This window comes from Mauremys reevesii, linkage group 10, assembly GCF_016161935.1.
Source record: "Mauremys reevesii isolate NIE-2019 linkage group 10, ASM1616193v1, whole genome shotgun sequence".
NCBI lineage: Eukaryota > Metazoa > Chordata > Testudines > Geoemydidae > Mauremys > Mauremys reevesii.
Window position 1 is genome coordinate 79123153 of NC_052632.1, and position 13982 is coordinate 79137134.

The following is a 13982-nucleotide window of genomic DNA, read 5'->3' on the forward strand; positions in this document are numbered from 1 at the left end:
AGAAACTTCTGTTTTTCAGTTCATGTTGGAGAGACTGTGGGTTTGTCTATATGGAGAAATGTACCAGATGCCGGTACAATTATACCTCTATTACTAGCCCAGTATAATGAATATTCTGTAGCTATCCGGTACAACTCCCATGTAGACACACTTATTCTGAAAGCAGCAGGCACATAGGATGTTATACCAGAGTAGCAACAGTGGTATCATTACACCGGTATAGTTCCAATGGTGAATTTCCCTGTGTAGATAAGCCCTAACAAAGTTGTATGAGTTACCCAGGCCCAGTTCTCCCTAGGCTTGTATCAGCACTTAATGCCTGTAATAAAGTGGGTGCAAGACACTATCACTCTGATCTGGGAGCATTTTAAACCCACTTTGCTCAGGTGTAAATGAGAGCACAAGGCACAGGGCAGTGGAAAGGCACAGGGCAGATTCGGTGGCACGCCTGCGGGAGGTCCGCTGGTCACACAGATTTGGCGGCACGCCTGCGGGAGGTCCGCTAGTCACACAGATTTGGCGGCATGCCTGTGGGAGGTCCACTGGTGCCGCATCAGCGTCCCTGCCGCCGAATTGCCACCGAAACCGCAGGACCGGCGGACCTCCCGCAGGCGTGCCGCCGAAGGCAGCCTGACTGCCGCCCTCACAGCAACCGACAGGCTGCCCCCTCCGCTTGCCGACCCAGGCACACGCTTGCTGTGCTGGTGCCTGGAGCCGCCCCTGGCTAAGCCTATGTAATTATTGGGGTGTGCATTTTGAGAGTTGGCAGAATATTTGACCTTCCAGGATATGGGGGTGCGAGGAGTAGGGGAGTGAGTGGTGGGTCTGGGTGACCTTTGCAGACATGAAAGGGACAGAGGTACTACGATAACCACAACATCTGACCTCAGAAACATGGAAGATTTTGGTTGCCCTGCAGTTATTCTGGAAATTTTCTTTTCTTTTGTAATTTTAATGAAACGTTCAGTGCCCTGTGCCCGAACTGGGAGTCGTGATGCATCAGCTGAGAAGCACTGGTCCACCCTTGACTCCCCAGCTCTGTATTTTATAAGAACTTTGCCTATAAAGATTGAGGGGTAGATTTTGCTCTTAGATCTGCACGGTTGATCTCCAACTCCAACACTCTGCTTTTGTCGCCAGAACTCCTGGGAATTCCATGCATGCAAGGGGCTAGAAAATTGGGGAACAAGATCTACCCTGCAGTCCCTGAGGGCAGAATGTTTGCCTGTGGTTCTCAGCAGAACCATTTGTATCAATGGAGAATACAAAGACTATCACCAGGACCAGCATCTCCTACACGGTGCAGCACAAAAACTAAATCCACAAGAGAAATCAAACTCTTCTGTACCTGTTCGGCGTGGATCAAGTCCCCGGACTTACCTGGGGTAGCGCCTGCACCACTGTGTCCAAGAGAGCTCGCATCCCCGTGGCCATTTTGAGCAGTTTCAACACTACAACGAGAAACAAAGCTGAAGCACCAGGGCTGGGAAACATTTTTCATGTAAACACCACAAACCTCTTCAAGGAAGAAGAGTGGAACAGATGCTGCGGGGTGAGTTCTCCTCTCTCTAGCCACTTCATTAATGTCAGTGGAGTGACTCCACATTTACACCCATTAAGGAGGAGGATCAGGCCCTACGTTTATAAATACAGCATGCAGGGACAGGGATCTAAGTGTCAAGTATATTCCCCTCCATGGTACGTACAACAAAATGGGGGGAACTTCTGGGCCTACTCCCTCCTGTCCTTTCCTAAGCGAATGGGAGCAGACAGTAACCTTCAAAGTCAATTCTCCTCCTTGCCCCATTGCAGCTGTTGTCTAGGAAAGGTGCCTCACTTTTGGTATGATCCCCCTCTTCTAAGGAGGAGACTAGGATGGGGGAAATCTACCAGCCCTTGCTTTTGTGTGCTCCCACTGCAGATCTTTTCCTAAAAGAGGTCTAGGACCCTGGATTTGAATTAGAGATGGGCCATGAAATCTGGGCATGTTGGGTTTTGTAGCCCAGTGGACCAGCTTACCTCTATTATATTCACTGCTTTGCATTATATTCTGCTTTGTTATATTCAGCAGCAATGCAAGGAACCTACAGGCTTGTATCCTGTAAGTCATTGGCTTCAATAGTTAGCATGAGGCTTGAGGCCTGTGAACTTTGGCATAGACAAACTTAGGTAACTTGTGAGTTTGGGGGAATTGGAAGTAGAGCGTAAGGGGGAATTTTGTCCATAAAGACATCAGCCAACCACAGAACATGAACTGACACCGGCTTCTGGTGGGTTTTGGACGAAACATCCGACCGCAAAAGTGCCATGGCAACGAATTGACGTACATGATAATGGGGTGAAATCATAAATAGACTAACCTATAGAAGAAGGACACCTTAACATTGGTAAGGGGAGGAAATACAAATAAGGAAGAGGGGAGAAACCCCTACTGAATATGCATTAGGCATGGTAACGTCAGTGTAACATATTATAAAAGTGGCACCCCAACCTGGGGCAGTAGGAGAGAGAGATGTAGCCCTTGGGAGGGGCCAGAATGATGGCCACTGGTGAAGATGAGGAGGGTGATGCGGATGAGGAAGATAATGGCTAACATTTCAGGTTGTTCTGCAAAGGATGGTATGAGTATGGATGTTCCGATGTACTTTCTGTATTATCTCCACCTACCTTACTGAGTTAGAGTGTGTGTAAATGTATTAATAAATTATTTGCTAAATAGATTATTTATTTGTAAATATAAAAGAGTTCCTATAGAGTGCATGTTGCACCTGTGCATATCGGGAGTCACAACTATACAATAATTTTAATAATTCTGGGCCAGATCTTGGGACAAGAACCTGTCATCCCTCAAAGTGATAACTGGGAATATTTATTCATGATCTATAGATCAGGCTACAGTTTTGAATCAAAACCCTGCAGCCCGGCTCCATCCCTAGGTCTGAATCAAACTCAAATGACCTAGAAATGAAACAATGGGCCGAATTCATCCCTGATGCAACCCCACTGGCTTCTATGGAATCACCCCGGAGATCCGGCGTTGTCACTGAAGAGGCTCCAGGCCGGAAAGGCAAGTCTTACCCCTTGCTATGCGTAGCACCCGCATGATGCGTATGATCGTGGGATTGATAGGCAGAGCGGCATTCATTTCAATTTCCTCCAGTGTGATGCCCATGATTGAGAGGAGAACTATGGCCAGGTCCAGCTGGTTCCACCTAGCAGGGTACAGGTGGGAAAGACAAAAACACACACTTCGAAGGAGCATCATGGACAGAGTTGTTAGGATGGCGCCCAGTAACAGTGGCATTGTATTCTCCAGCACCCCATCCCCTCTCAGATCCAGGATTGATGGAACAGAACCTCGGCTGGTGTTAACTGGCAAAACACCATTTATTTCAACTGATTTACTCTAGCTCAGGATTTGGTCCAAAGCTTAGAGAGGAACGTTGGAACCATACTGTGCTACACTGTTCCTGATATCCCTTCCCTCCCCGGAAATAGAGCAATGTGCAACTTAAAAACTCATACTTGTTTTAGCTAAAAGAGATCAAGCTACTTTCCTAAGGAGTTTTCCTGATAAGCAGGCTTGCTCATGGCAGTCTAGAACCATGTATCAGCCATCTGGATAAACGAGGGACACAAACTGTTCCCAGGACTAAATGGAACAGCGTCTGACCTATCTGTGTGAAGAGGAGCATGAAATAAGGCTCTTTGACATATCTGGCTCCTCAGCAGCTCTCCAAATCACAGCCCGCTGTCACATAGGTTTGTATCCGGTCGAGTGAGCAGCAAAGTGTGAAGTTATGCTTCAGGGTAGCTGCAGTCAGAGAACAACAGTGCTGAGGGCGTCTTCCTTCGCCCGTTGCAGGGGGGTTTACTTAGCTAGCATCCTGCAGGTTGCCCACGGACTAGTGTAGGTTGGATAGGACATCAGTTCTGCAGGAAATGGTGCTGTTAGATTATTAAGAATAGTCTTTTCCATGCATGTACTAAGGATAGTGGCTTGACTGTCACCTCAAGGCCAACCATAACTAAGCAGTGATAAATTCTTTGGTGGAGTCAGTGAAAGGGGCTAAGAACACACTTAAACCCTTTGTATTCATTTCCTATTCCCTTTACAAAGCGTGACCAGCGGTGTCAATCATCATTTTTGCTAACGTCTTGACTCCTGCGAAACAGCCCCGGTAGCTAATCAGCATAGAGATTCTTGTATCCAACTATGTTATTTTTACAACAATGCTTCAGTTGCCTGGCTTCTGGTTCAGACCCTGGGCCAAACACAAAGGAGTTGAAAATAATCTCACCTGTCTTTAAAGAATCTTCGAAAACCAAATGCCACCAACTTCAGAACAGCTTCAAACACAAAAACGATGGTGAACACATAGTTGCAGTACTTCAGAGCTTCATCCAGGGACTGAAAGGAAAGGCACTTGTTACTTCTATACAACTGCATTACCTCAGTCCCACCACAAAGCACTTGGCAGGTAGGAGGATGGTAGAGACAAAAGAAAGGGCAAAGCACAAATGGAGGGATAAAGCGGCTGATGCTTGGAAACTTAGAATCAGGTGCTCTGCATATGAATGAATACGAGTTTAAAGGCCTGATTTGCAACTCACATCAGTATAACTCCAATAACTTCATAAGAGTTAATACTGATTTGCCCCAGTGTGAGATCAGAATTAGGCCCCAAAAGAATCACTCTGACACGGAAATTGAGAAGACAAGTTTCTATGCTGCTTAAAAATAGTTAAATTTTAACGAAAGATGGACCCTAACCAAAACCAGGCCTCCAGACCCCCGACTCTTTGGGAGTTTTCAAGATCCAGATCTGCACTGTGTGGGTTGATCCGCCCTCTATTTTTAACTCAAAGTAGAATGAGCCTGTGGAATCATTGCTATGAAATATTATTGCATCAAATACCACAGCAAAACTTGAAAAACAACTAGACGTTTAGCTGAATAAGAACATAATCAGCAGTGATACCAGCTAATCCAAAAATTACAATGGCTGTCGATCAATCCTCTCAGACTTTGGGGCATAAACTGCTGAACACATGAGGAACAAGAGGAAATTCAACCCCTTTCCCACTTTCTATAATTTTGTTATAAGATGCATTATGAATATCTTACACTGTCTTCTGATATAGCTAGAGTTGGCTATGATAAGAGACAGAAGAGTGGACTAGATGGATCATTGCTTTATTCCGGTGCGGCTATTCCTAGGAATTCAGCTTAGTTTAATACAGTCAGCAAAATAAATAATAATGGAGACAGATGAAATCTTGCCTTCTCGAAATGCGTTACATCTCCAGTGATGGGCAAAGTATCTCCATATTTGGTGTAATGTTCGCTCCCTCTATAAAGCCGCTCTCGGAAGTCAGGAATCCAGAGTGTTTATACTCTAAGATGATGACTGTTTATAATGGATTTCATTGGAGTTGGAGGCCAACAATAGCAAAAAAACACACAGCTCAAATCTTAAAATAGAGTGCCCTGGAGTAAAAGAGCTTTTTTTTCTGACTGGGGTTGTTTTCTGGTCAAATGTGGCCATAGGTTTCTTACAACTCAGAAAAATGAACAACAAAACCAAACACAATAGGAAACAAAAAGGCAACAGAAATATTAGAGAAAAGAAACGCTCATTTGCTTCGGTGACAGGGGAACATAGAACTTCAGAGATGGCTGAATTTCAGGGCAAAATTCTCCTACTGACATCTGTGTGACTGCTCTCCCCCGATGCGTGGGATAGACTTCTGCTGATTTTTGGAAATGTGATCTGAAAGTTGTACAGATGTAATAGGGCTGGCATTTCTGAACGCCTGCCTTGCTCTATTTTGATTCTAATTATATTGCCTAAAATAAAATATCAGAGGGGTAGCCGTGTTAGTCTGGATCTGTAAAAGCAGCAAAGAGTCTTGTGGCACCTTACAGACTAACAGACGTTTTATTCACCCACGAAAGCTCATGCTCCAAAACGTCTGTTAGTCTATAAGGTGCCACAAGACTCTTTGCTAAAATAAAATAGACACCTTTGTTTTTTTACAATGTGGCCATTTATTATTTCACTTAAGATCTCCCTCGCCCTGGGTCCAGTTCTTGTATCATGTACACTGATGTACACCCAGAGGAACTCCACTGATTTACACTTACGCAACACACGTATAGGTGAGATCGGATTGAGGAGAAATAAAACAGAGGCTGCGGAGTAAAGGAATCACAGGAGCAGAAAAGTACAGGTGGCGTAAAACACACACACACACACATACACACACACAGGCTTGGTGTATCTTGGCTTAGCTTCCCAGAGAATCATTTTCAGGTGACATGGCAAACCCTACATTATTAAAAAGCAAACCCAGACTCAGGAGAGCTGTGAGGGATAATACTTTGTAATGCTCCTGTAATACAGATGGACAGGCCAAAAGCTTTGTGTGTGACAAAGTCAGTCCTGACAAGTCCTAAGAGCGTGGTGAAGGGCAAATGTATCAGCCCTAGACGGGTGAAGGCCCTGTTCCCTAGGACACTGGTCCCCAAACTGTGTGACATGCCCCCCCAGGAGGCCATGGAGGAACATTTGGGGAGGTGCGGCGGGACCCAGACCAGCTCCCACAGGGGGATGGAGGGGAGAGAGAGGCCCGCTCTGCCTCCAGCTACACTCCGGCCCCACCCCCGGCCCCAGCTGCAGGTCTGGCCCTGCTCCCGGCCGCAGCCCCCAGCTCCTGGACCTGACCGTGGGCCTACTCCCTATGGCCCCTGGCTCCCAGCTGGGGTTGCCAATTTTGGTTGGATGTATTCCTGGAGGATTCATCACAGGACATAATCTTTAATTACAGATGAATCTTAAACTCCTGGAGACTCCAGGACAATTCTGGAGGGTTGGCAACCCTACTCCCAGCCCCACCCACGGGCCTGCTCCTTGCCACAGTCCCCGGCTCCGACCATGGCCCCGCTCCCAGCCAAGGCCACAGCTGCAGGGTCGGCCCCGGTCCCGGCTCCCGACTGTGTCTCCCGGGGTGTTGGGGGGGAACGACCAATGAGGTAAGGGGGGGCATAGACAAAAATGTTTGGGGACCACTGCCCTAGGAGCTGAAAAAGGGTTAACTGTGGTGAACTAGAGATAGGGGAGGCCAGGTAAGGGCTGCCAGGGACTTTTAAAAAACCCTCTTCTGGTGAGAGAGGGGAGGGGAGAGATGAGAGACAGGCCGTCTCCCCTCCCTACAGGGAAAGAAACCAAGACAACAGCAGCTTGGGGAACCCCGGGCAACGAGGAGCCAGTGCAGTGGGGTAGCACCTGGAAGAGGCAAGGAAAGTATTTCCATTTGCATTGTGAGTTTGGGGGTTTCTTTCACTTTGCTTAAGAGAAATTCTTGGGCCTACTCTGCGGCCCACCAGGGAAATAAAGGAAAGAACAACCCGAGTGAAGAGAAAAACCTCTGGAGTCAGGTGGGTTTATTCCAGCCCCCCTACCGCCCGAGGGAGAAAGCCAGTGAGACACAGGAGGTGCCCTGCCACATATGCCTAAGGCTTCGTCAAGAGAAAGGGATTTTATGGTGTCTGAGGCAAAAGCATTACATGTAAACAGAGCTGATTTACTCCAAATTCAGTGAGGAAAGAAAGCCACCCTGAGCTCACTCATCGCATATTAACATCAGTTAATGGAATATTCTAAAACATTGGCATATTTTACTCCACCTGGTAATGAAAAACTAACACGGCAAATGTCAATAGGACACTGCTAAAATCAGGAGACCAATTATTTGGGCAATTTTTCTTTCATCGCTCTCGAGGGAAAAGTCCACTTAATCCTCTGTGGGCCTGATTCTGATCTCACCCCTACGCAAGTGTAACTCCACTGACTTCAAAGGCATTACTCCTGATTTACACCTGTTTACACAAGAGGAGAATCAAGCCCTTTGCTTCAAGAGGTGACTCTTTTCTGGCAGTACGATACAGCTGGCTCTAATCAAAGCTGGAAATGGGGCTACAGCTGATAAATTCATTGTACCAAATACTTGAGGTCCTCAGAAGCATCTCAAAGAACAGGGAACCCTCTCGTGTCAGTTTTCGCTTAGGGCCATATTCAGATACCATTGACATCGATGGCCATACTCCCATGATATTCAGGGAACAGGATATGGTCCTTAATTGCTCTGACACACTGTCTGATTGCTCTCCAAGGAGGGCACGAGGCTCTTACCTTGGGCTGGTTATAGTGCTCCATGGACATGGTGATGACATTGACCCCAATGATAAAAGTAATGAACAGGTCCAAATAGTGGCTGGTACAGAGGGTGTGGATATACCTCCGCGTCGGGGAATAGTCAGCATAGTAGGGTCTGCGCTGGGCTTCTGCAGAAAGAGACAAGCAAACACACGGAAATGACCACGTTTCCCTCCTACCAGGGTGAGGCACGTTGGCGGGTATCACGCAACATCCTTTCCTGACTGTTGTCTCTTACAAACAATTGGGCGCCGGGTGGGCTCCTCCTATGAACCGACCGGGATCAGAGGCTTCCAAAGAGTTTTGAGCAGACACAACGCACTGAGCTTCACACGGAATGAACAAAGGCCTCCCAACTAGCGACAACGGCCCTTCGGAGACTCAGTTCAGCTAAGCACCCAAAAGGATCAGATACCTTATCAGAACAATCCAGGCTTCTTGGGCCCACAGAACTGTCTTGGATAACTTGGAAGGCCAGGTTCTCTCTTGCAAGATTTCATTGTACTTACCACTTCTAGTCAGACCAGCCTCCTCACTCATACTGTCTCAGGCACTTCCCCCTCTGGTTGGAAGCAGGGAGTGCAAGAGGCAGGGTTGGAAACAGGGAAAAGTCTTCACATCCACAACAGGTTCAATTCCAGTTTGGGGCAAAGAGCCAGGGCAGTTCTTGTTTTATCTGGACCAGGCTGAGCATCTCTACTTCTCACTCAGCTAGAGTCAGACAACTTGCAGGTCAATGGGAATGAGAATGGGAACCTGGACTCATCTTCTATGAGAAAGGGGATTTACCAGCTAGGCATGGCCTATGAGGGAATGCAAGGATGGATGAGGCAGCTGAGGAACACATGTTGGCGGATGGTTATTAGTATAGGGGACCAGGTTAAGGGTAACGGTCCCCAGGAGGTAGGGTGGAATGTTCTGTACCTATTGTCCCTACAATGACTTTGTTGTAAGTAACTCAGATTTGCAAACGGAAAGCGGCCATGATTCAAAGACAGAGGCTTAGCACATCAAATAGTGCAGACTGTAATAGTGTTAGTTCCTTCTCTCTTTTGTATCTAGACAAGTGCTTGGAGGTGTGACATTTTCTGCTGTATGCCTCCAGTGGGGTGAAATTCACCCTGTGCTGGACAACACTCAAGTCCCACTGCCCAGGAGTGAAGGTCACCCAAAGGAAACATGCTAAAAGTGAAATATATTAAAACATTAATTCTAACGTTATGCAGTGCAAAGTTCTTTTGAAATTTAAGAACCAGGGCAGGGGAGTAACCAGGAAAATAGCTGGACTGTGGCCACATGAACTTAATATCTGTGCCTTCGGTCAAGAACTTTTTTAACTGAGAAATTTATTGTGCATAACGAGTCTGAGCTCAGCCACTGTAACTAGTTTCTGGATACAACCCCGTGATCGTGTAGTAAACTTACTGTGTGTGTAGTAATAGATTTTGACTGTGGTCTTTCCGATTGATTCTGTTTCAAATTTAATAAGCATAAAAATACAAATAACTAAATCAGGGCCAAATCTAGAGACCTATTAGGCCATATATCCAAGCCAGAGCAGGATTGTTTCTGACAGTGTTTTTGTTAATGCTTTGCCCAATCTAGTTTTAAATGTCTCAAGAGTTGAAAGCAGGAGAGAGTTTATTTTAAAAGAAGGGAAATATGAAACAACTACGCTCAGAAGGCTCCAGGAGCTCATCTTCCCATCCTTGCTAATATCTTCCAGCTGGAGTGGCACTTGTAATATTATTTTTTGGTAATATGGATGATGCCAGAATCAGAATGCAAAAACTGAAATAATTTGGTTAGAAGGAACTGGATCCACCCATATCCTTTAGCTACTATTTTTTCTTGGTGGTTAAATGTGGAATGGGGACATATTGAACGCTTTTTTTATCAAGGTTACCTAGACTTAATTTTAATGCCCGTGGAGGTGGAAAAACAACACAAAAGCAAACACAATTATTTTTCTGTGTGCTTTGTTTTTGATTATGGGTATAAATCCCATACATTTTGTTGAACTGGAGCGATGGTCTTTGCTGTGTATAGCTGAGTTTGGCTAATCCTATGGTATATCTATAAAAAGCATTATTTGAAATTAAAAAATATTTATTTAAGTTTGTGCATGGAAGCACATTGTGCGTTCAGGCTTATCACATGTGGAAATTTGGAACTGGCTTCTTGGGGAATGTGTAAAATCAGCATGCAGGAAGGGCTAAGGTTTACCCAAATTGGTCAAACTTTATATTAAAGGTACATTTATTGTTAATAAATGATTAATAGCTCTTACAAGCATGTGACAGACATGAATAGTATGTGCTATAGCTGGTTATAAATACATCAGTAAAAGGTACTACAGATGATCATCTATTGACCTTTTGGACTATAACAATTGATTAGCAATTTATTAAAAGAACCAATTATCATTTATTAACTCTTTATCAACTATTTATATAATGCACCTTAATATAAAGTGTGAGTCCAGAGTTAAATACTCTACCTGGAAATTGCTACCGCACAGGAGTGCTTCTTGCCCCACTATTGAAAAAGACCTTTCCCTAAATACATGATGAGCTATAGGTATAGTATATGGGATCCTCTCTATGATGTACAGTATGTGTATAGATGTTGTACAGCATGAAGGTGCCATGTACAGTATGTACAATAGATCCGATATGCTCAGCAGATGTGTAGTGCTGTTCTGCATTGTGGGGAAGATGACACGAAGGATTAGCTGGTTGCTTGGAAGCCTGGGAGATATTTAATGTGAGGTGGGCAAAGAGACAGAAAAAGCTCTTGAAAACTCCTAATCTACTGGAGTTCCCTAACTTCTTTAAGCCAATTAATGGATGGAAAAGAACTTTAAACTTTGAGACACATACAAAGACAATCCAAGGGTAAAGTTTGATGACATTTGGAAACACATGCAGCAACATCATGCTGAGTGCAGTAACCCAGGCAATGGCCATTTGAGGAGATGCTACTCATGCACTGCTAAATGTGGCATGCAGGGAAGTGCAGAGGGGACAACAGGCCAGATTCTGCTCTCGGGTTTGCTGCTGTAAATCAGGAGTAACCCCACTGAAGCCGGTGTGAAACCAACAAGAGAGAAAAATCAGTCCCATGTTTTTTGTTGCATTTCTATTTCTTTTTGACCAATGATGAGGCTTGTATTTTGATGTAACAGTGCAGTAGGAACACACCAAGAGTTCCTGAAAAGTCACCAATCACGTGGGCTCAAAGCTTTGCCGAATCACTGTCTATTCCAATTTCTTTTAGACATAGTATTTTTAAGTCATCTGCACAAAAAGTGACAGCTTGTCATTTGCATGCTTGGTTTCGGTCCAATCAAAGACATGCATTTGTGTGTATTACCAATATCCAAGGAGAATATGCCGTCATAGTCTCCAGGCTACCGTGCGTTTCATCTGAAGGTTCGCTGCACACACTTACTGTACAGGCTGCTAAAGTTTGGAGACAGAGGAATCTACAGGAGAGCCTTGATGAGGAGAACACTGCATTGCTGGGGTGGGAAAATATCAAGCTCTTCATTAATTACACCATCAGGCAGAATGCAAGCCTCCCTTGGTTTTTCCATAGAAATGGTTTCTCTAATGATATTGCAGCCAGCTGACTGTGACCAAATGTCAAAAGCAGTCTTATTACCTCTATCAGTTATTGCTGAAGGTTTGACTTGGTGGAAACACGGGAGGGAAGAGAGAGACCATGAAAGGTATACAAGAGGTGAACCGTTCTCATTTCTCTCCCCCAGCTTCCTGACATTGACTAATAATTGCATGAGTTAGAATCTCACCTTCCCTGGGGAATATTTAGACTGCTCTGCTTGAGATGTTGCTGACATGAGAATTAATGAAGCACCATCTCCTATTTAAAAGGCATTCAGGTTGGCATTACAAGTGCTACCTAAAAAGCTGCTCCATGAGTCTGCTCTGCAATGACACATTAGAAAGCCAAGTGGGTTTACGTGCATGCTTCCCATAGGCTGGTTTTATACCTGTATTAAGAAAGGTGCCTGGAAAAATAAGCAAAATGTTTTTAAGTTCCTAGGCAGACGTGAAACATACAGGTACACAGTGCACAAGTTTCAGTTACAGCTCAAATAGGCTATAGAATACAGAGCTCACACACCACATGGATTAGAAAGAATGGACATGATCCTGAATGCTGCTTAGCATCCCCAATGCCTCATCGCCCTCAGGGAGAATTGTCTGCGATCAGCACATTGAAGTGCAGGTCTCATTAGGGAACAGCTCTGGCATCTGTTCAACAACCCAACCTCTTCCTTCTACATACCACAAACGTCTGGATGTTAATTTGTCCATCCAGGATCCTCAAGGGAATGGACATCAATTAAAGGTCAGCTGTGATCGTGTACGCTCTGGCACTGAGAACCAGGCTGTCCACAGCAGTAGTTGATCTTTCCATGGTTCACTGAACTAGCCACAGTATTAAAAACTGAACTCCAACTTTTCATCATTAGACCAAGGGCCATCCCAGTGCTGTCGCCCACTGGTTTGGTTTTCAGTCCAGCTTGCTCTCTCCTTTCTGTATGCGATGTCTTAAGTACTTGTGTTTAGCCTTTGAAGGGGCATAGCACCACTCACTTTTAACCTGGCATCAGATTGTATTTGACAGACCAAATGCCCCCCAGCTTCAACTGCACTGGCTTTTCAGCCATGACAACAGGGTTGAAATTGGCCCAGTGTTCTGAACACAGAAGAGATCAAACTGATCCGTTTGTTTTTAATCAAAGCTTTTAATCTGGGGAGGAGAGTTTCACTTTATGTCTTTGGAAAGCCTCACCAAAAGGCTAGGAGCCGCAGGATAATAAAATTACAGCACTTTTATTTATGCAGTGGCTATATCTGATGGAGGCCGTGATCGAGTCAGGAGGAAAACGTTAGCTTATCTTGAAGTTTTACCTTCACATTAACAATTCCATTGTGGCACCACATAGTTCTGCTTTTAAAAAAAGCCACCAATTTTTATTTTTAAAGCCTATTTATTCAATCACCCTCCCTCTTTTTCATTCCAGGGCAGTTAGCTGGCAAATATACAGCACGATTATATCTAACACTTAAGCAGTGCCTTTAGTCCATCGATCTCAAAGAATTTATAAAGGGTGGTATCTGTATCCCCACTGTCACAGGTGGAGAATCAGAGGCACGGAGAAGGAAGTGACTAGCCCAAGGTTATACAGCAACAGTGGCAGAAGTTAAGCTAGAATCCAGGTCTTCTGACCCCTAGTCCACCAGCGTCACCTGTAGGCAAAGATACCTAAGAGCATATTCGCACTTAGTATTAGATACATGACAGTGATGCCCAGCAGCCCGAGTCAGGATCGGGGCCACGTTGTGTTAGGCGCTGCACAAACACACAGGAAGATTCTAATGTGACACAAGATGTAAGAAGGGCACAGAAATAACAGGGACGGGGAGAGTGGACAAGGGCAACAATGTTTGTCAGGCCAGCTGTGTGCAGGACTTGCTGGTCCTGAATTCTAAACCTCTTTCTCTCCTGCTTACACTAAACTCATTAAATATCAATCACTGCCTGCCTGGCACTCTCCCGGTCAATATCAGCCTCTCGCCGCTGAATATGCTGCATACAAATCATCACCGCCAGTCCCTGCAGTCGCTACTTCACCTCGGTCAGGCCCAGCGCCCATTGATCTCACTGGGAATGTTGCCTCCATAAGACCCACTAGCACACGCTTGGTGGAAAGGTTACACTCCACATCTG

General features: G+C 45.2%; 1 protein-coding gene across 2 annotated transcripts in view; it reads right to left on the bottom strand.

The window, feature by feature from the left end:
- The window catches only part of CACNA1H (calcium voltage-gated channel subunit alpha1 H), a 581666-nt gene that overhangs the window by 30988 nt on the left and 536696 nt on the right, over positions 1–13982 (bottom strand). For both annotated transcript variants that reach the window (XM_039490763.1, XM_039490762.1), the window contains exons 29-32: positions 8196–8347; positions 4302–4411; positions 3079–3212; positions 1381–1451 (exon numbers count right to left, since the gene is read on the bottom strand). In XM_039490763.1, the coding sequence (XP_039346697.1) occupies positions 1381–1451; positions 3079–3212; positions 4302–4411; positions 8196–8347 (467 nt within the window). The remainder of the gene's footprint in view (positions 1–1380; positions 1452–3078; positions 3213–4301; positions 4412–8195; positions 8348–13982) is intronic.